The sequence below is a fragment of the Agelaius phoeniceus genome, chromosome 6 (genome assembly GCF_051311805.1).
Source record: "Agelaius phoeniceus isolate bAgePho1 chromosome 6, bAgePho1.hap1, whole genome shotgun sequence".
Classification (NCBI taxonomy): domain Eukaryota; kingdom Metazoa; phylum Chordata; class Aves; order Passeriformes; family Icteridae; genus Agelaius; species Agelaius phoeniceus.
In genome coordinates, this window is record NC_135270.1 from 42,498,777 (window position 1) to 42,521,441 (window position 22,665).

A 22,665-nucleotide genomic window follows, 5' to 3' on the forward strand; every position below is an offset into this window, starting at 1 on the left:
CTTTTTGCAAATGAAAGATAAATCTCTGTAGCAAACAAGTGATTTTGGATATTGAATATTAGTGACATCTGCATAGACCTAAAGTATCTGTCCTTCAATCTAGCCCTGCCCTGGCTTCTTACCTGGATGCTTGATTTCCTCATTGAACCATAGCCAGGCAAAAGCAGACTGTAATGAAGAGACTGCAATTCTTAAGAGCTAATAAGTTCAGCAGCAGCAGACACAAAACTTTAAGACAAGTTACAGTGGGGCAAACAAAACAAAACAAAAGCCTGGAGAAAAGAACACATGAGTATCAAGGAACCTGACATACAACTATGAGACTCTGGACAGATTTCATCTGAGTTTGTTTAGAGAGATTTGAGTCTGGTTGTATTTTAAGCATGTTGGTTCAGTAGTTCTTTGCAGACTCCATAAGAAACTTGATGAAGCTCACTAGCAGAAAATTTCTTTTGAAGCCTCTGTTTAGGGAACTGGTTCTTATGTATGGGTAGACAGCTATTGAGGGGTAACATTGTGCTATGACTTGGTAAGATCTGAGGATAGGTTTAGGAGCAGTGGAGGAGTGTACAGTGTTGAGAATTCATTGATACCAAGTGGGACATTTAACACTGGGCCAGATGCAAGCTCAGTGAAAGTAATCTGGCATTTGTAAAGGGAGGGATTGGTTGATTTTGTTTATCTTTTTATAACTCTGGGCTTCAGTCTCACACTGTAACATGAATGACAGCACTAGTCTTGGATGAGAACGAAGTCAGTGGCGTGGGCAGCATCATGCTGCAGAGCGTTTCTGTATTCTGGTAAAATTAGAAACTGGCAGAGCCGTTGCGCATTTGCTGTATTCTTTTGAGAGTATACCAGTTGTTTTGGTTATGTGGAAGGAACATTCTGTGCAGTAGCTAGACACTGGGAGGGATTTGGCAATGTCAGAGTTGCCTATCAGGATCATCATAATATTAATTTAGTGTTTAAGATTACAGTGTAATTAGCAACTGCTTAATTAATTCCCTCTTCCTCTATAATACAGGCCAATCTGTTAGCTGCTTCTTTTTGAGTTGGAGGTGATAATTACCATTGTGGACCAGAGATAAAATAAGAACCAACTCAAGCCTTGATGCAAGACTGATTCGAACCTCCCTCCACTTCAAAGTTGTTCTTTGAGGTTGTGAAGTTGCTTTGAAAAATTTTTCTTCTGTATGGTCTCTGTAGCTGTGCAGCTCCTCAGTTCACCAGGGGCAAGAGAGCCTGAAAAGCCAGAAAAAAATTTTGCTGTGTTCAGTTTACAATTTGGAAATCAGGAAACATGAGAAACCTAGCCTCCACAAGGAGGGAGTGTGTCTGTTTATTACTGATTCCCAGCTTGGTCCATTCTTGGATGTATTTCTGAACTTTTGACTTTTTTTTCCCTATTGTCAGTTCTGCTGGCTTTGTCTGAGACCAGGTTTGCTTCCCTTGCCTCCCTGGCTTTCATGATACATTGACTGTACTTTGTGCCCTTCCTGGACATATCTATGATGAAAGGTGGGGCTAGTATCCTGTGCCAGAATGGAATGCTACCCCTTCAGTAGGGAGATTTGAGGAAAAGTGCCTTTCAGTGGGAGTTACAGAAATGATTCTTCATGGCAAGGATCTTGAAATTCAAATGGCACATTAGTGGACAGGCTCCTCTAGGTGTACATTCCCTTCTCTCCCTCCAAACGTGACCAGTATGTTTCTCTCCCATTCACTGATGTTCTGACTGGGGAAAGAGAAGAACTTTAGTGATAGGAATTGTGAAATACCCTAGATCTCTTTTCAGAAATCATGAAGTCACTTAAGAATATAATTCCATTGTCCATGGCAGTGTCTACCTAACAGGTTTGAGCTGGATCCCATTGAGTTGGATCCTGTTTTTGTAATTGGGTATTCAACCCTTTGGCCCTACAGTCCTTTGTGCAGTTGAATATCCGCAAAGGTACTGCTGCTTGTGCTAGTCTGAGTTTGTCCTCAGTCACTCTGTTCCCTGCTGAGCCTATACACAGAGCAAGCTGGTTAGGCAGTTTGGAGCTCTGAAGCTGTGGGATAACTGATGGGGCACAGAGTCTCAATGACCTCTGTTACTAGCAGCAGATCTTACTGTGGAAGCCCACATGGCTGACTGAAAATGGGAGTCTGCTGTGCAAGGTGCTGTACAGAGATTAGGAAAATGCTTTGAGCATCTCAAATAGAAGATAGTATAGGAGTGTCAGGTGTTGCTTACATATAGCTACTTATCAGTGAGGCCCCTGCACTTCTTTTTATAAGTGTTCATTGAAGTGAAATTATTTTAATTTAATTTATTAATGAGTCTTTTGCCATAGGCTTTACTGTGGAGCCTGAACTTTGAAGCCTAAGGTACATGCATTCTCTTTAACAGAAGTCTTATTGTTTTGATAACTGTAGAGCTTGCTCAGCATTTCTGGTTTCATTTGCAGACAGCAGTTATCACCTATGACTACCTCACCTCTCTTCGGAGTGTCCCGTATGGATCAGAGGAGTATGAGTTCCTCAAATCACAGGTAGGTAATAGCACTGAACTGCATTCGTTGGAAACTGCAAGGCACAGGTGTCTTGCTGTAATGCTGTCATCTTAATAACTCAATATGCTTTCTACCAGATTGTTAACAGCAATATTAGATAACAACCCCATATTAGGATTTGCATTGCCCAGTGGAGAAGGTCCTTTGTCAAAGGTAGCTGTATGCATTCAGTGCTCACCAGACTCAAGTTCCTTGGTGTATGCATTTGGGCTCTGCTGCCAGATCTCTGCTGCCAGACTGTTTGTGTGGTGGTCAGCTGCTGAGAGTGGCCTGGTGGTGCTTTCTTATTCTGCATATTGTTTGGTAATAGCCGTAACATGAAGGCTGACTGATTTATGTAAAAGGAGCGTGTTGAAAAGGAAATAATAGAGATGAATCTAACTTGCAGATCTCTGAGGAAATGAGAATTGTGCAAAGTAGTGTACATCTCATTGTGAAACACACTGTTGTGTTTTGATATCAGTAATTAACAATACAAAAAGCATTAACAAAAGCATTTCTAGTGAGAAGGAAGACAAGCACTCTCACTGCTCCTCTCAAGTCTTGTGCTGCACCTTTCATTCCGGCCTAGAGCCATATAGTTCATTGAGCTGTGAATGACGCTTGGTTTTAGTTGGGTGCTTGTGATGTATGCTAGCCAGGGTTTCTCTGCTATTTGAGTTCAAGGCTTCTTTGGAGTGGGAAATACAGCTTGTGCCAAATTAGGCCAGTCTGCATAGTGTGTTTGAAGTAAGGTTTTTAGCCTCCTTTTTCTTCTTGGCGCAGGTAGGATTTAGGCCACTGATGTGGTTGGTTATAATGCATGGAGTGGTGCTCTCCAGGGATTCTCAGACTGGAGGGACTATAAGGCTGGAAACAACCTTGACTAAGGTAGAAATCAGTGACATTGGATTCCAGCATGCTTTAGTATTCCTCTGGCAGAAAATCCACATCATCAATATGGTCTTAGTGTACCTGCAGTGGTTTGCAGAATGGCTTCCTTGGGCTTGTTCTCATCCTCTGCTGTCTAAAGATGCTAAGCTGTTCTAATGTAGCTCCCCATCCCAAGTGAGTGACACTGATGCTCTGGCATAAAATGGAGATAGGTGTGTTGGAGCTTCACTGTTCATCTGCCCATGTCTCTGCCCTGAGCCTTTGAAACCTGGTTTGCAGAAGGGCTGCATGTAGCTTCCTTGAGCGACACCCAAGTTGTGGAGTTATCAGTACTGTGGACAGCTTATCATTTGGCAGAATTTGCAGCAGCTGTTGCAAATTCCTCACATTTTGCTGTGTATCTCCATGGTTTCATTAACCTCTGTTATGTGGATTTTGATGGTTTGTCAATTCCCACCCCCAGCAGCCAGAAAGGGCCCTGTTTGCTAGCACTACACAGAGCTGTGTCCTCCCTGCTTGGCAGCCAGGACCAGGTGCCAGGACTAGTCAGCCCCTGCATGTGGCAGAGCCAGTGGCAAGCACAGCATGCCGGCATGGCCAGCACTAGCCTTCAGCTGCAGAAAGGGGCATGAGCTGGGAGATAGGAGGAAGCTGGCAGAGGCATGGCATGAGTTGGTGAAACTCGCTGACCAGTGGAGTCTGGTCCTGCTGTTGACAGGTGCTATGGAGTGCCACCACTGAGCCTGGCAGGAAAAACTTGTGGGTTCTTCAGCAAAATCCCTGTAGAGCTTGTGCTAGTGAAGCATCAGTTTGGCATGGGAGATACTTTGGACCTTGGCAATTGTACACCAGACTTTATCTCAGTGCAGTTTCAAGTGGATGGCAACCAAGTCTTTACCACCTTGCAGCTCTTTTAACTCTTTATGATAGCTGATTTTGTTGGTCTTGTACTAGCTCAGAATGACCTGTAAGAAGTTACCCCATTAGAGTTGGTACTTAAGATTAGTTAGTGGATAGGGCCTAGATGATGTGAATACCCTACCCAAATAAGTGTTGTGTTTTAACAATACTTATCAAGATATTGCTTCTGCTAGCTTCTGTCCTGGATAGATCTCTAGTACTCTTAGCCCTTCATTGTACTGTCTTTGTTTCTGTCCTTCTAGTGAGGCCAGCTTAACCTGCTTTTCACATACTGAGAGTTTGTAATTTTCTTGTCAGCATGTGTATGAATTAGCTGCTGGTTTCCAGATGCAGTTTTGGTGCTGTACCTAGAAGAGAGACTCTGTGAGGCAGGGTGTATCTCTGTGTGTGTGAGAGAGATGTGGTGACCATGGAACTGCTGATAGTGCCAAAAGGTCTGAATCTGGTTTTTGTGCCTCTGTCTCCAGTGTTGGGGTGCAGGTGCATACATGTCTGTGATGTTCTTGCAGCTGGGAGAGCAAAACCACTTTTTTCTGTGGATCTCCTCCTGGTACTCAGCATACTGGTGATGCTACTCCAGTGCAAATAATGCTTAACTTGTTCTCCATGGATTCCCCATGAGACATTAAACTGAGGTCTCTAAATTACCCATGGCCTTGCATGATAGATGGGAAGTTTCAGTGGCAGCACCAGTGCCTGAGCCTACTGGGGCCAAACAGGAACATAGTCATTAGGAAACAATTAAATGCAAAGCAGATTTAGAAGGAAATGGGTTCCCTAGGGACTTTTATCCAGGTTCCTGCTTAGCTCCAAGGAATTATCCTCAATTTTACTATATAGTTCTGTCCCTTGTGACCAGTTTTGATGCTAATACTCTAAGCTGCTCAGTTCCCATCATTTTTTTATGGCTAGCATATTTGCCATACTATGGCCAAAGTTTTACTACTTTCCATGAGGTGGCAAGCAGTAGATGGGAATTCACTGTGTGTCCTGAGGTTAGCTTGCCTCTCCCTGGATCTTCTGTCAGCTAGGAGATATGAGAGCCCACTTGCCAGATGGCACACATTGCTGTCCCTCAGCAGCAGCTATTTTTCATTCCTGCCCCTGCCTGAGGCAGAGATGAACCTCCTTATGTGCTCGGGCTTTATGTCCTTCCCAATGGTTGCTTCATTTCACCACTAATGGCTCAACCACATTGGAAATTCAATCTTTCTCCTAAGTTAGGGGTCCTTTCCTGGTGTGTGGGCCCTTTTCCTGCATATGATGGTACTGCCTGTGTACTGGTGTCAAAGGCGGTTGTCAATGCTTGGCTCCAAGACATCATATGTCTGTAGGTCTAGTGTCAGGAGTATTAGGGGAGGTATGACCTCTCTTCATTTCATGTCTGTTTCATTAAATGATTCTGGACATCTTTGCACATGTAAGCTTGGGCATTTCTTTTCATTTCTACTCCTGCTTGCACTGGGCCAGAGGAAGAAGGAGGGCAGCATGCTCAGTGTCATTTCCTTATCTATTGTTTTCTTAACAAAACATTTAGTTCTATAGAAGGCTACATTTCTCTGTCATTCTTCTGCCTCAATGAATGTTGGCCCTTCACAGTGTTTGTCTCCTCAGTACCAAGTCAGACTACCATGGGTCATTTCCAGTGGTGTTCCTCTCAGTGTAGCATCTGGATGTCTTGGCTGACACTTCTTCATTGCTGGCATCAATTTCTGTTGATCCTGCTGTCAGTCAGGAGGTGTGTCACAACATGCAGTTTGTTCAAGGCCTGGTATCAATGGAATTCTGAGTTGTCAGTGTAGTAAGAGGGTTGCAATGGGTCAGTTGTCTTTGGTTTTGGCACAAGTGGCCACAGTTGAAAATCTGGAGCAGGACATCTTTTTGTTGTTTTCTTCTGTAAGACAAAATTTTACTGCTCTGAGTTTTGCTTTTTATAATAAAGAGAAGACAGCAAGGAGAAAAAGGATCTGTGGTCAAGGTATCTCAGTAGACAGTGGGATTCCATTTTTGAATTAACTTTGTTGGCTACAAAATTGCTTTGTCAGGGACAAGCCATTTGGGGAGGTTAATTAAGTGTCCTCCTTTTGAGAGCAGAATGAGGATGTTCTCGTCATTCAAACTTATGGTTATTGGGCTGTCAGTACCTGGGCAAATATTTGGAAAGTATAACCTTGTGCCATCATTATACAGAATACGATTTCTTGCTCCTTGGAGGCTCTTCCTGGCTTTGCTGCATTTACTTCTCACAGTGGAGTGGGTATTTTCAAAATAAGTTTTGTCTCACCATAAAGTTGCACAGTGGAAGTATCTTGGAACGAAGAGGAATGAATGTATATGTTGTGTGTTTTCAAAAATAATCTACAGTTTCTGGATAGCTCAGACCAATGAAATAGCCTGTGCCTTTGGACTTCTGTTGTGATTCAGTAACACCATGTGCCTTAAATATTAAGTGATGTCTTAAAATAGTTTCTTCCTGATGGAAGTGGACTGCATCTGCAGAGAGAAGTCCTCAGGAACTCTCCATGGCATTCCTTCAAAAAGGCAGCTGTGAATGGGGACTGTGGACTGTTCTCCACCACAGCCAGCGTGTGCAGTGGTGGGTCTACTTGTGCTTCAGGCTCTGGTGAACTAAGGTGAGAAACAAATGAACTTTCTTATGGGACACAAAATAGCCATTAGGTGGCAGTGACTTTCTGTCACCAAACTAAATGGGAACCAGTAATAGAGAGGTGAAGAGCTTCAGAGCCCATCCACAATCCCTAAGTTGATTATGTTTGGTTGCCCTATTATGTGCTCCCCAGGATATCTCTTCATCTAAAAGGCATGGTCAACACTAATGCAGTCTAAAAAAGCTACTATCAGGGCCAGCTGGTGACTTGATGACTCTACATTTGAGCACTGCTGTCTAGCAAACTTCCTGCCAACACATAAAGCATGAAAGCTTTGCACTGAAAACATAACAAGCTGTAAAATAAATCTTATAATTAATACACTTCCTTTTCCTCCTTGTGCTTTCTGGAGTGGTGTCAGCTGAATGCTCTGGCCATAGCATCTATAGGTTTTAATTTTGTAGCATTGAAAAGGTCCATTTTTGGTGGGATCTGTGTCTATGAAACTAGATGTTCTTCAGTCATCTGCAGTGATGTACTCAGAGAAATGGCCCATCTACTGTGACATTTTTGAAGGAGGAAGAAGGAGAGAAGTGAGGGTAAGGAGGCAGTGCCTCATGTGTTTCATGCTTTTTTCCTGGCTGTGCACACTTGTCCCTGAAGTGCTTTGCTCCAGGAGCATAAGTGTGAATTGTCACGCACTTGGCTTGCCTGAGCCGTCTTCTCTCAGCTTCCCAGGAGTGACAGAAATGCCTGGGGAGCATTTAGCTCTCTCTCCTCCAGGTGGGGCTATCCCTTTTCATTTGAATCCCTGTGGACGTCATCACATTGCTTCTTTAGAGCTACTGGAGGGGTACATAGGAGCCAGAGCAGTATCTGAAGAACATCTCATCTGGTAGAGTGGGGAAACCATTAGGAAGCCCTGGGAGGATGCAGGCTGCAAGGAGCTTGCATCGTAAGAAACATTATAAAAGGAAAAAATGAGAAGTGAAGAAATAATCAGGTTTTATTTAGTGTTTGGCTACACCTTGGGTCCCAGTGTGAAATGAACACTCAGCAATGCAAAGTCAAGAGGTATCGCAAGAGATTGTATTTTCTCTGAAGAGCTCATGGTCATGGTTGATTTGCCTAGATTTTCACCCTAAATGTGAGTGGTGTAAATACATGAAAACGTGGGATTTCTTAGAGTTGGAAGGTCTGTGTAAAGAGGGAAGGATACAAAAAGCAGAAATTAGTTAGGGTTCCACTGTAAGTCACTTAACACTGATCCCATTGATATTGGATCTGGCCCTGATTAGGGATGTTTTCTAAATGTGTGGCCTTGAACTACTGACCAGTTTATATGGTTCACAGAACACAGAAACAGAATATCCTGATTTGGAAGGGACCCACAGGGATCATTGAGTCCAACTTTAAAGGGAATGGCCCATATGGTTGTTGGAGGCCACCTGTAAAATCAGTAGAGCTGACAGGTAGCCAGTACTTCATTTATTCTAAGAACAGGAAGACAGCTGGCTTGAGAGTAAAAATAATCTTATCTGAGGCTAGGAAAAACAGATACCTAAAAGTTTCATCTGGGGACTGAGACATGTAATTGCAATGTCAAAGTGGACTTCTAAAGTGTTGTTTTGTTTGCCCTTTGAGTCCTTAGCAAGACCCATCTTGTGGATTCTGTTCCCTTTTCTGAGGTTGTTGTAGTTAGCTTGCAGTAAAACACTATCTTGAAAGACTTCAAATTAGGAGTAAAAATTAGATGTAAAATCAGGGGTGAAGAGAATAGGTGGCATGCAGAGGATATTTCATGTATCAGTCCAGGCTGGAATTTCAGAGCAGGACTAAATATTGTAGATTTGCTCTGCTAAAGCAGTGACCTTATCACATTCTTCCCAAAGTAGATCTGATAAAAGAATGTGCTGGAGGGCAGCTCACAATTACCTTACCTGTCAAGAAAGTGATTTCATTTAGCTAGTTAAGTCAATGGTGAGGGAATTGCTGTGATGGGTGGTGTCTTGCAAACACGCCTCTGGACTTGTTTGTAATGTAGGAGGCATCTTAGTAGGTTCCAGGCAAATCCTTATAACATATGTGGGGGCTACACTGTTTGCATACTTGAGGGAAGGGTGTCTCTGAAAGGAACTGCTGTATTCTTCCATCTGGTGTCCCAGGGCCAGGCAGGACTCTCTCAGGCCTGAGGAAGGCCTGTGGACTAGGAAAAAAGGAAGCTGTGTTTCTCTTGAGCTAGAGTAGTTGATGATTTAGTTCTAGGAGTAAACCAAAAAGTACTGTTCAGTGTCAGGTTTTAAAGCTACCCTTGCTTTACTTACTAGTGTTCATGTGCCCTGCCTAGAAGTGTGCATTTTTGTACATCTGGACAGGCTCGTCTGCTTATCTGTAGACATGTGCCAGTTTGTTCAGATGGGAGTCCTTATAGCAAAGTAGCCATTTTTTGAACAGAGTCAAAGGTTCAAAGATGGCTTTGGAAGAGTTAATCCAAGATGGTAATTATATTCACTGCTTCACTAGTTAAGCCTACTTTTGGTCCTGTAGAACTGGCTTGGGGTGTCTTAATTTTTGTTGGGTTTTTTGTTTACTTGTATCTTTTTTGGCTTGAGAGTTCTGTCTCAGTGGCTGCAAGTTCTGCTGATGGTGCACCATTCAGAGCAGCTTGCTGCTCCTTCCTCTGCAGTAGCATCATTTTGGCAGGTCTGACACCAGTAACAACTTGTTTTTGTCAGTGTACTGAGCCAATGTGACATGGAAGAGGACCACAGCCAACAGATAAACAAGGGTTGTCTTTATAAAACCTCCACTCTGTTCCAAGCTCCACTTTAACCAAGAATTTGCATGTGAGCTTGCACATATATGAAACTGGCCAGTATTTTATGAAATGCCTTCTGCCAAGCCTGAATCCATTTACTATGTTGATAGTTTTGCTGAATTTAGAGGTAAATTCCCTGAAAAGGTCACTAGCAGAATTGCTTTTCAAAAAAAGCTCCATCTCTTAAAATGTCTTTACTGCCTGTGCAGTCTTTGTTTGAAAATGTACTCATTTTGAGTTGCCTGTGAACTCTGTAACTGTGCAGCCTGTTTGTTATTGTAGGGCTTTTCTGAACACAAGTTGTTTTTTACAGAACTGCTGAAGGGCAGCAGGTTTTGTTTATCGTAGGACTGTTGTGTGAAGAGAAGTAGGGAAGATAAGCTTTTCTCCCTCGGGCCCTTTTCTTTGCATTCACGGTCAGGCAGCACAGCCAGGCATTTCCAGAGCTCAGCAGGAGCTTTTTCATCTCTGCAATGCCCTGGTATCGCCTGTTCAGTCTCTCTTCTTCCTCTCCAGGACAACATCCCTGCTTCTATTTCTTGTAGTAAGCTGAGGTTTTGCTATGTCAGTCTGAATTGGGAGTTATTCCATGCCAATATACAGAATGGTGATCCTTGGCTGGGGAATGTTAAATTGAAATCCTGAGTGATGGGGATTGAGAAACAGCAAAGCTGTTAGCTGGAACTGCACTGTCTTCACTCTGAACTGGTGCTAGTTCAGGACTGTGTGCTTGAAGACAAGAGGTGACTGCAATCTGATGGGCTCCCAAGAGCAATACCAGCTCCTGCCACCCTGACTGGCAGGGCTGTGTCCTCTGCAACTTCCTTCCTTCAGTCTTCCCAAAGTGGACTGAATCTGTACCAGAAGTGAAGGTGATGTTTGATTCTTTTAAACCTATGTTCTGATTTTAGGGTTAACAAGTGTTTGGTAATGTGGTTAAGTACTGAGCAAAATGCACACAGAAGCAGTTTCATGCATGTATCCCTCCTGGTGTATCCCCATCTGAATGCATGCAGCTTCCCACACTGGCCCTACACAGCTGAGCTCTCTGTTCACTTCTGCTGCCATCCTGTACCAGGCCTGAACCAGCTTCTTGCCTGCTCCAGCTCTGTCCTTGCCTCTTCCCAGTGATGCCTCAGCCCTGGCTGCTGCCTCCCTGGCCTCTGCCCTGGTGGCAGATTGGATATAGGCTTACCCCACCTGGCCTTGCATTCCTTGGTAACTCATGTGGGGAAGATTTGCCACAATTCTAATTTTCTGAGAACTGAGACCCAGCTGCTGGGAGGATACATTTCCGAACCCAGGCAGGACAGCTCTCCCAGTCTGTGGCTTTGCACACTTGTGTCAATGGCAGCCAAACCAGCAGGTTTCCCCTTCCCAGTCCCTCTCTGGAGTAGGATTCCTGGCTTTGGCACAACTTGGTCCTCATCTGAGAAGATGAGCTCCACAGTGTGCCTTAGTTTCATTCTTGTAAATCTCACTCCAGAGACAGTAGGATGTCAGGTTTCACAATATGCTGAAATCCAAGGAACTCTTCCATTTACAAAAAGTCTAAAAACCCACTGTACTTCCTGTTAGTATGGATGGAGTGAAGGGACTAATGCAGACATGTGAATTTTATTTGAAGGATACTACATTTAAATAAAGTAACAATAAAGAGGTCAAGCTTTGTCCTATTGCAAAATCTTTGAAATGGTGGGATGTATGAGTATCTAATGAAGGAAAATTCCTTTAAATAGTGCTCACTGCTTATAATTGTTGGGCATATGTGTAGTAAATTAAGCAATGTATTGATAAGACCATTTACCCACAGGACCCCCATCCCTGTGAGAGATGCCTCTCCTTCCACCTGCATTGCTTAACAAATTTCTTCTCAAGAGGGGAAATGAATTCTCAATAGCAACATGCCTAGTAATTACCCACACTGTAATTCTGATGTGCAGTGCTGTCACCCACCATTAGGTGGGAGTGGAAAAGACACTGCATTTTGTTGATGGTTGAACATTTGTTTTCCTGATCATTTTGACACCAGAGGTAATTGCCATTCCTGAAATATTCTCTTGCTACCACTACAAAGCAACTGTTAGGGACAAACTAATTATGAAGAATCTTGTTATGACAGATTAATAGGCCAACAGAGGGGATTTCTTTTTTTTCTTTCAGGCAACTGAGTAGTAAAATCTAACAGCTCCCATATAACTGCTTGAAACACATGCTTCTCTGTAAGCCAACAGATTTTTTCTTAGAGATGGGAGATTTGAAATACTAGGACTAGAGTGTAGAATGGGTTTCCAAGCTTGCTTTTATTGAGCGTTTGGTTTCCAAACATTATGTGCCAAAATGATCTAGGGTGGGGGCATTGCCATATGGAGGGGAGGTCTTCATGGTTGGTATTGGACCAACGCCTTCTATCTGGGTTGTGGTTGAGCAGCATCATGAAGGCTTGAAGTGAAGAACGCTGGACTTGTGAATTTTATGGATTTTAGAACAAGACACAAAGTCATTATCTGGACTGCTTTATTGCCACTAAGGGTTTTCTGTGTCGGGGAGGCCAAAATGATGTGCTGGTTGAATTCCAAGTGGCCAGTATGCTTGTGTCCCTCAGGAAGTTCCAGATCACCTGCTCCAAATTATTCTTATGGTATACCCTCTGGGAGCTGTTGTGATGTGGCCCAAACATGTCTGCTTTCCTCTAGTAGAGGTGACTGTGGCACCTCGCTTCCCTGTGACTGAACCATTCTGTCAATGCTAAGAGGAGGAAGACCTTGAAATACCTGTATTTCTCATTGCTGTGTTTAAAAGCTCCCATAGTGTATGAATAGTTTGGACAGCAATCCATGTAGACTTGGTAATTGTGCTTTCAAAGAGGCAGTCAGGCAGCCTCGTGGCTGACTGGCTATTCTGGGGTGCCAGTGGCTGCCAGGTGCTGATCAGCAAACCATTAAGAGGGAGCCAATTATAGACTTCAAAATAGAAATCATGTAGATTTAAAGAAGCTCCTGGATGAGGTCTGTTCATGTTCTCAGCTTTGCCTTGATGTCTCCCTCAAGTTGTCATTGCAACTACAGATCAAAGGATCTCTGTAGTTGGAACTGAGTCCCCTTTTACCATCTCCTGCCAAGTGTTTGTCCCTGCAGCACTCTGCCCAGAAAAGGAGCAAATCTTCAGAGGTAATCAGTGCACAGCCCCCATTCATGCCATGATCTCCTTAATGAGAGAACAGGGAAGCTCCGCTCTTTTCCAGAGACTGAACCAAGAACATGTTTATGTCATTTTCTATCTTCTCCTGCCTGCTGACATCAACTCTCAGTTTCACTGTAACTTCATTCTTCATGGGATCTCTGTGTGGAGTATGTAAATGCTTTAATATTAAATATTTGAGGCTAGAAATCGTAGATAGTATTAGTTTCAGATTATTAGCAAGTGCTTTAATTTTCTTGCTTCATGTCCATCTTGTGTTGTGCAAATTCTTTAATGCCCTTTTTTTTTGCTATGCAAATGTTGTCTTTGGGAACATACACAGTGGTTGGCCAGCAAGATCTGATTCTTTGGAGGATCTTTGTCAGTATTGTTCTGTCAGGTTTTGCACCAATATCTTTTCTCTTGAGTTTACTATTTGCCTTCTAGCCAAGGTTAGACATTGGCTATCTTTGACTAGCCTGTTGATGGAGAAATGTTGCATATCTAGTTTTATATAAAGATGATCTCAGCTTTATTCTCTTCACAACCTTGGTGAGCCACAGCCAAGTGCAGGGAAGGCATGGACAATATTGTTCATTGTGATACCAGCTGTAGTAAAGGTGATTGCCTCTGGTACTGCTGGAGGTAATTCCTTCTGCTTTTTGTGGGAGCAAAAGTAATCTACTCTGGGTAACATGTGGCCTCACCTGGGCTTTCATTTCATCTTTTTGTTCATCTCAGTTTGGTCCCATGTCAGATATTTGTGTTTTACTTCATTAAATTGCTATCTCATGCTATGTTGTGGTGGCACTCTCACAGTCAATACAGGTCTCTCTTCCTTGTGTTCCTAGCAGCCAAAAGAATTCAGTAGACCAAATGCTACCTTCACTGGCACCCTCATAAGCCAGTTTTATCCAAATTCTACTTCTACTGACACGTGCAGAAACCTATTGTTTTCAGTGAAAAAGTACAAGACTGGCTGCAAGAAAGGATTGGACCTTCTAATTGCAGTTTAACAAGTCTATTGTGTATGAATCAGAAGAGGCACCAGCTCAGTCTCCCATACTGGTGACATTGATGGGATGCTAATAGACACCAGCTGCCTTTCTTGGTGTGGAGCTATGTGGTGTCAACTAGATGAAAAAGCTGGAGTTATATTTATATATATATTTTTTCATTGAAGTCAGCAGCTCTGACGGATAGCCAGGAGGGAACAGACCTGCTGAGTAACAAAGGGACATTCCTTGTGTTTTTTTTCTTTTTTAACATAGGCACTTTTTTGAACGTAGAACCGCACTTTGCCATTGGTGATGACTTACTGGCACTGCAGCCACTTTCTGTGTTGGATGTGGTGCTATGACAGTCACTGCAGTTTTTTGGAATTGACAGTGTAATCCCATGGTTGTTATCTTTCCTGACTTCCTCGTCAATCCGATTTAATCACTTGTAGGTATTTCATGTGTTACTGTCTCTTTCCTCTTCAGGCATCCTGTTCCTGTGGGAAGAGGTCTGTGCTTTAAAGGTCAGAGCTTCTCAGATTAAAGAAGGGGGAAGGAATCTGCCTCTGTCATTTTGGTAAGGGGCTGTATACTCTTTAGAGCCACTGCAATAAAAACCCTTCTTTCTGGGGTCTGCCACCAAGGTGAATGTTGGTGTGTGTCTGCATGGCTGTAAGAGAGGGAGCAGGCTTGCTCTGCTCCCCTGGCTGTTGGAGTGACCTGCCAGGAGAGAAGTTACATATGTACAAGGGGGAGAAGCTGCTGTTGCACGATTTAATTGCCTGACGTTGACTCAGATAGGTCCTGACTGGAGGTCAGCTGTGACGTGCAGCTGGTAGGGTGGGATTCGACTGCTGGGAAGAGAAAAATGCCAGCCCAGATTCTTCAGCGTTGACAAAGTGGATGTGATGATTTCTCCCCTCCAGCTGCAGCAGCTGCCTCTGTGCTTCCTACTTTTCTGCACACCCACAGTAGGAGAGCAGACTCTGAAGCTACTCTGTCTGGACCCTCAGCTGAAGTAGATGAGATTTAACTGAGCTTTCTCAATGGTGCTTGGGCCATCCTTCCTTATAAAACTTACCTTTCAGTGTGCCTTTCAGTCTGTCTTCTGCATGTTGCGGTTTCCTGTGGAGTTCATGGCTTTTCCAGCTCTATTTTACTGCAGGATGGGGTGTGGGAACTCAGGGAAGAGGCTGTCAGATCTCCATCTTGGATCCTGCTGCTACGATTCTTCACTTAGCTGTCACTCAAGCTCATATGGATTTGGCTACACTTTCAAAGCTAATTGCTACTGTGGCCTTGTTTGAGCTCTTCCTGCCACCCATGGTCCAAGACCAGCTCTCACTTCCCATGCTACTGCCTTTGCACAGTCTTCTTACATGGAAGTAGCTGTCTGGGGAGTGTTCTCCCTTCAGGTCATTTTTACTGCACAACATCATCTCTTGCTATTCTGTCAATAGTGTGCAGTTTCTGCAGTGTATGTCAGCAGCTCCTGTTTAGGGGACGCTTCCGAGTGTAATACACATCTTAATTGATACTGTTGCTTACAGTAACTGAAAACAGCAAATGAAAAAGGGCTTCCTAGGACTGATGGAAGGGTATGAGAGCCCCCCCCCAGCTAAATACAAACTAAATAACATGGTGTCTTCACAGTTTTCACTGGCATCCCATGTGGTTTGATCCAAGCTGAAGTGAATTAATTTTGTTAGCCAGATTTTGAGAGGTGCTGTGTCAAATTTATTATCATTTCACCTGCCTCTGTTGAGCTGCAGCTCCGTGATCAATGGATCAAGACATGTGCCTCATTTCATTGTGGCTTCTGTGAATGTCTCTGTGCCTTCTGCAGACATGCTGTTGAATTACTTTCTATCCTCCTTGGGTCCTCTGCAATGAAGCACAGGACAGATGTATTTGTATATCAGCTATCAGGACAATAAGGCACTGAATGCACTTTTATAAACCTGCTGTCTTTGCAAGTACTATATGTTTGTGTATACATGGGTCTGAACCTTCTGTCTTGGGCAGATCTGGTCTGACCTTATCCTCATGTTTAAGTAACCATTCACAATAATGTACGTGCCCCACAAGAGAGCCTGTGTGAAGGACCTCTTGAATAGTCGCAGGGTAAAACAGCCTCAAGAGCAGAACTTTGTTCACAGGAAGTGAAGTCTGTGGGTGTAGGGAAATCGACTCCTGCCATAGGCACAGAAGTTCTACAGCACAGTTATTTTAGCATGTTATTTTCCCTTTGTCTCTGACCAGCCCTTCCCTGTGCTCCTTGTTTTCCCGGCTCAGGAGACTTACTCTGAACAGTGCATTATGTCACAGGGGTGTCTAGAGGGGAACCAGCTGCTCTCTTCAGATTTTTATCCTGAACTGCCCCACAGATAACTAATTGCAGCTCAGTTGCTTCTATTAGCTATTTACCTAAAATTGAGCTGGCTAATGAAAATGTTTCTAATTAATACGAGGCAGATTAAAACTCATTACAGCAAGGTCGTCAGTAATGAGAGATAATCAGAGCACAAATGACCGAGCTTGGAGTAAAATGAAGATGGAACACAGGCAGGCGATCAGTGCTGGTTGTGCATGCACCAGCCAGCAAGGGCAGGGTTCAGCAAGGTGACTGGTGATGCTCTGCCCTGCAGTTGAGAAACTCTGCTTTCCACTCTCCAGAGCAGCTTGGGGAGTAACTGGCCAAAGAGGTGGACCTCAGTCTAGTGTAAAAATGTTTTCTGAACCAAGTGGCATCTCATACTAGTGGTTGTTGCTAGGCCAGCCTTCAGTCACCTATATGAACCCAGTTGTGAATAGGGGTTTTAGCCGGAAGGCTTGGGAGTATGTGTGGCACAGGTGGGATGTCAGCACTTGTGTGTGCTTGTATGTAGAAATACAAAGTCCTGATGGCTTGGAAGGTTTGAGCTTGCATATCTGTTCAGTGTAAAATGTGTTGGCCTAGGTTTGGAAGAGTCCATTTTGATCTCCAGGGAAGTTTTGCACGAATTATGAAATGTGTTTGATTTAATTTCAGCTACCTGTAGCACTACTGATACAAGGCCACAACACCAACATTAGATTTCAGCTGTCTGTAAGTCTACTGTCTATATTCCATTAGTACTGAGTTTACTGGCCATCCTGCTAGTCATCCTGTGTGACTCCTTGTTTCTGTGTTTATGAGACTGAGAGCCTAAGAAGTTGTCAGTTTAGTCCGGGGATCATCTCCTTCCTTAATCCTTTCTAAACTATAAAGCTCTCTTTCTCACTTCCTTTCTGTCCCATTGGCAACCAACTGTTGTGCCAGAGTTTCTGAAAGATCTTACTAAGTTAAACATAACTCACACAAATAATGAATTATTAGGTAGTGAGGTACATTGCACCGGGACTTATTCCAATTCCAAAGGCGTAGATCTATCCATCATCAGCAGTATGATCAGTTAGTGTTGGTATAAGGAAGCATTTGAATGGCAAATACCTAATGTGCTTGGGAATGAGCTTTCGTAAAAAGTAAGTAGGAAAGATAATACAAAAAGCAGGCAATAACAATTCCATTTAGAGTTGTGTGTCTTCCTGCAGCATCCTTGCTGCCAGTCAGTTTGATTACCAGGCTGCTAGTGTCAGTGAAGGCTGTAGTAGTTTACATTTACTGTATGTTTATTCAGATTAGTTGAAAGAGGAGATAACAGTTCCTTAGACAGAACTGCACTGTCACTGAAATGGGTTCAACGTTTTGTATTGCTGTTTTTAAAGCACCCAAGTACCCTATTCACATCACCAACAGCTGTACCCTTCCTAGGCATCTTTACAGATCTTTTGGTGTGGCCACTGATTTCAGTTTCTCACTGTGTTAAATTGAGGTGGACATCTTTTCATTTTTCTCTGGTTTGCGCTGTCCTGGGTCATCTAAAGCTGTTGCTACAGTTTTACTAGTCCTGTGCATATGGCCCTGTCATTATTGGGGGTGGAAGAGAAAAGGACTATGACCAGATTTCTTTCCTATATTCTCTGACATGTCTTTTCTCCCTACCCAATTGTATTTTGGAGATATCCACCACAGAGGTGATGACATCCTCTCCTCCTCTGTAGGGAGTCCAAAGGATGGCCTGGCTCTTCTAGTCTACTGCATTTCTGGAAGAGTGTTCTTGTCCAGGATGGCTGAAAGCATATATGTTTGGAATGCTTCCACCCACTGTGTGCCACAAGTTTCTTCCCAGCATCCCAAAGGCTTAATATGAAAGACCATAAGCAGCAGTTCTGTTGTTCTGTGGAAGGAAAGCAAGAGTTCATCACCAATGTCACAAGTCCTTTGAATGGCAGGTAATTTAGTGAACATGGAAGACCCTTGGAAACAGGTTGATCTCAGCAGAAGATTTAACCAGAATTTGGGAGCTGGATACACCAAATAGGTTCTCTAAAGGTTTTAATAATGCACCCTGTTTGCATTCTCTGGTTGTGGCCAGACAATAGGGTAATTTTTGTCTTGGTGCCCTGAGCAATAGTGTTTAAAGCCCTTTAGACATTTTATTAGCTGTAATGTTCTTATGAGCCTGTAAAATGGAGAATAGCGGTCCTGAGTTTTGTAAAGAGCTTTGTAAAAGCACTTTTAGAGATGAAAAGCTCCATATAAAATCAGGTATGGTTGTTTTATCATAAATATCTAAAGCCTTTCTGAATTCCATTAAGCTCTTGGCTTCTCTATCCTCTGACAGTGAGTGCCACTGGTTAATGCTGTATTGTGCAAGATGGGATGTAAAAAAAACCCAACAACTTAAAAATGGTTGTTGTTTTGTGGAATGCCCTATTTGTGGGTTTATGAGAGTTGGAATGAGAGGGTTTTTTTTCATTATTGCATACAACTTTTCTCTCTTATGCATCAACTCTGTGTAATCTAAACAATCTCCTAACATTTCAGATATCTTTTTTAATATGACTTTTATATGACATGGTCATATTTTCCTCGTCTTTCTCTGTCCTTTTTAATTTATCTACCTCTTTTGTGATAGGATGTCTAGAATCCAGGGTGGGGTTGTACACTCAATTTTTACAGTAGTGTTTTGATATTTTTAACATTTTAATCTTTTTTATCACAGTCAAACAGTTTTTTTTTTTCCCTGACTCACTCTGTGCCTTGAGCAGGCTGAGCCATCCACAAGAATGTGATGCAAGTGCTGGATGGTTCCAGTGAGTTGAAAGCCCAGCAGCTTGTGTGGGGAGGAGAGACTGCACCTCCCAATATGTGTAACCTTGCAGCCATCTATGCTGAGGGTGAGATCCCTCAGTGTATTGATTTTTCACCTGTCTTTGGTAGGGACTTGGCAGGGCTGATTTTTCCATAGTGGTGAATAATATCTCTTACATCTCATGGAATTTTTGTCATTGCACTATTCTCTCCTTTGCCAGATCACTGGCAGGAAAATGAAACTTTGGTGTAAGAACAGGCATAATGGGACACTTTGCTGGTTGTTTTTGACAGTAATGCAGGTCAATCCTTTTATGGTAGAGAGCTCCTGCCTTCTGTGCATTACATGGACCTCTTCCCCATTTCATCATGTTTCTGTTTCCAGTGCTAGTTCAATCTCCCAGGAGGAAACAATGAATGGATAGACAATGCTTCTGCAAGGTTATCTGGTTTAAAAATGCTCAGAGCAGGTTGAAATGAAGCTGTGGTGAAAACAGCACTAAATGTTGCAGCCTTGTCCTAATTGGAGTGTCTTCCATTGCTGCTGTCTGTAGTGCTGGGTTTCTGAGCTGGAAATGGGATAAAATGAGCAAGTGATGTTCTTGTATCTCCAATAATTACTGAGTTTTCCTTTCATTCTTTGTGAGCATATTTATTGAAAGTCCCAGTAAATACGTCTTTTCTATTGGCTATTGTATTAACAAGCTCACAGTATTTTGGTGGACTGGTGAAGAATGATTTTTCCCCTCAAAATCCCTGTTGGCTTTTTGTCAGTCATATCACGTTTAGCTAGATGATTTTTAGTACTCTCTGTAATTATTGTCTCAAGTAATTTAGTTGATACAGAATTAAAGCTTGAAGGACTGTAGTTTCCCAGATTTGTCTAGACTTTTCTTAAAAACAGGGCAACACAATTATTCCCTTTCAGTCCTCTTCAAGTTAACAGTTTTAATATGAGATTTCCTTTTATTATGGTTATTAGCATCTCAGCTAATTTTTGAATTAATCTCTAATTTTTATGTGATTGAAGTTTTCCATGTGTTTTCTGGAGACACCTTTCTTGAAATACTGTCGTGGAGAGTGTATCTCCATTGTATGCAGTGATGGGCAGGCTGTTCTCTCTGCATTCCTAATCTTCATTTCACATTTTGCCAGCTAAGAGTATGCCCTGCACAGGTGGGATATCTTTTCTGAGGGATTTCATATGAGGAGTTGCTTCGACCACTTACTATTCTGTATTCAGTGGCCTTTCTGAGCACTTTTGCCACCAGGTCTGTCACTAGATATCAAATACTGAAGTTCTCACTGGTAGATTTTAGTCTGAGTATTTATTTTCTTCTAAATTAATTCCTTTGTTTTAAAAACTAGATTAACACCTGCCAGTTCATGATATCTGTACATCTGATGTTCTGATGAGCAGTTCTTTGCCAGTAATCTGTGTGAGTAAAAGCTCCTTCAAAAGCAACCAAATTACTTGAGAAGCCAGGTCTGCTTGTACATCAAGCATAAATTAAAATATATCCCTTTGCAGCTCTGCTTGCTGAGCGTGTGCTTCATCCCAGAGTTGCCTCTTCTCTATACCTAAGAGTTGTTACTTTCACAGTTTTAATAATCAGTGTTAATCCTATTCTAACCTGGGTGTAGGTAAAGCAGAGGAGTCTGATAGCCATATGGGCCAATGTAGAATTTGTCCTGATGAAATTTGCAGAAAGGATTTAAGACAGAAAGAGATGCCCATGTGGACTGGGGAAAGAGCCATGTGCACAGGCAACATTTGTGATCTGAAGGCCTTTCTGATGGAAATTTATTCTTGATATTCCTCAGTACATGAAATGCTTCCTTGCTTTGTAGTGTGCTCCCAGGAGTGATGCATACAATTACATCTGTGTAAAACGAGGTGTTGTTTCCAGCTCTTGCCTCTGATAAAAATAGTCTTCAAAGAATTTCTTGGGCAACAAAGAGCAGTATCTTGAAGAAAAGTTCTGAGGCATTCTGGGGATTTCCATTTACCTTGCATTTTCTTCAAGGTGGAACAGAAACGTGGGCCACCACTATTGGACACCGTATAGGAATGTGATGGTCTTACTTTGTTTATGATTAGGGGAGTGTAGTCTGTCAGAGGAACAAGTGCTGCATCTGAACTCTGACCTGTGTTGGGGAGATCCAAGAAAATAATAGAGATCATTAAGAAAGTTTTCTGCTAAAAAAACTGATCTGATTTATAAGAAAAGAGTCCTTGGAAGCTGCATTCACAGTCCTGCTTCATACTCAGAGTACTTCTGCCTCTAATGCAGACTGGAGTTTTGTAAGATGTAGGGATACAGATTTACCTCTTCTGAGACAAGCTGCTTGGTCATCTTGTCTCTCTAGAAGTGCGGGAACTGGAATTCCCTGGTCCAGCCAGCCAGCCAGGACATCTATCTCTTAGGAATTTAAGCCAAGCCAGTTGTGAGAGCACTGTGGAGGATGCTTTGCAGGAGGATGCTTTGTTCTGTTTTGTTCCTGGAGTCCTCTCTAAGGACTGTCTTGTCCAGGACTGCTGCATTCATGAAGCCAACCAGCTTCTCAACAGGGGGGATAAATTTGTGAGGGCAAAAATTTCCTCTCACCTTGTGCTAGAGGAAAGAGGTGCTATTGCCAACTCCTTCCCAGCAGTGACCCACATGTGAAGATACACCCTGTATGCAAGTGTGTCTACAAGCAGTTGCATTTTTAGCTAGATGACTTTTCCAGCCTGTTTTTTCCATCTTCCTTGGGAATCCATGTGGTGTGGTAATGCACTGGAGCCAGCACCTCAGCTACCCTGAGCTGGCTGCTTGTCCTGTCACCCAGCACTGCGCTACAGCCCCGGGTGCTGCTGCTCTGCCCTGAGTCATGCTGCAGCCTGGAGTCATTTGATGGGCTCCTGCTGTGCGTGGGAGATCACAGGACCCTGTGCTGGCCTGAGCTCAATGCTGGGAGCTCAGTGCTGGCTTTCTTGGAGCATATGTGTAAAGAGCCTTGCCCCTGCTTCCTGCCAGTGCCTTTGGCTATGGCTGCCCACCACCTTGAGGTGTGTGGTTGGCCACCACTCTCCTTCACTGCTGGCAGGGGTTCTCCTCCACAGCTGGAGGCAGTGGGTAGACAATGACTATTGGAGCTGCAAAAAAGCTGTTTCTCTGTGATGGGCTGCACTCCCGGTGCTGTGACAAATAACCCAGCTGCACAGGCTCCCTCTCTCCCTTTCTCTTCTGTCCCATTACTCCCACCCTGGTTTTCTTGCTCTCTCATCTTCTGGTACAGCTTCCTTTCCTTGTTCCCTTTTGGCCTGCTTTTGGCCTTGCTGCACACAGGAAAGGAAAACAGGGAAAGAGCCAGAGCAGAGGCTTTTTACAGCAGGAGCTTCAGAGCTGTTGTGTAAAATGCAGGAGAATGACGTGGGAGACTTGAGGCATACTCATGGGTGTTATTTGCAGCCTATACATGTGGGAGTGTTTTTGAGCTGGCAGTATGCTGGGGGAAGCTCAGGCACACACGAGTTACACTTGCCCGT

The 22,665-nt window shown here is 43.2% G+C and overlaps 1 protein-coding gene across 8 annotated transcripts in view; it reads left to right on the top strand.

The window, feature by feature from the left end:
* The window catches only part of ADCK1 (aarF domain containing kinase 1), a 72,788-nt gene that overhangs the window by 5,061 nt on the left and 45,062 nt on the right, over positions 1-22,665 (top strand). For 7 of the 8 annotated variants that reach the window (XM_077180544.1, XM_077180539.1, XM_077180538.1 and 4 more), the window contains one exon: positions 2,454-2,537. The exons of the other annotated variant lie outside the window; for it this stretch is intronic. In XM_077180544.1, the coding sequence (XP_077036659.1) occupies positions 2,454-2,537 (84 nt within the window). The remainder of the gene's footprint in view (positions 1-2,453; positions 2,538-22,665) is intronic. 8 annotated transcript variants of the gene reach the window in all.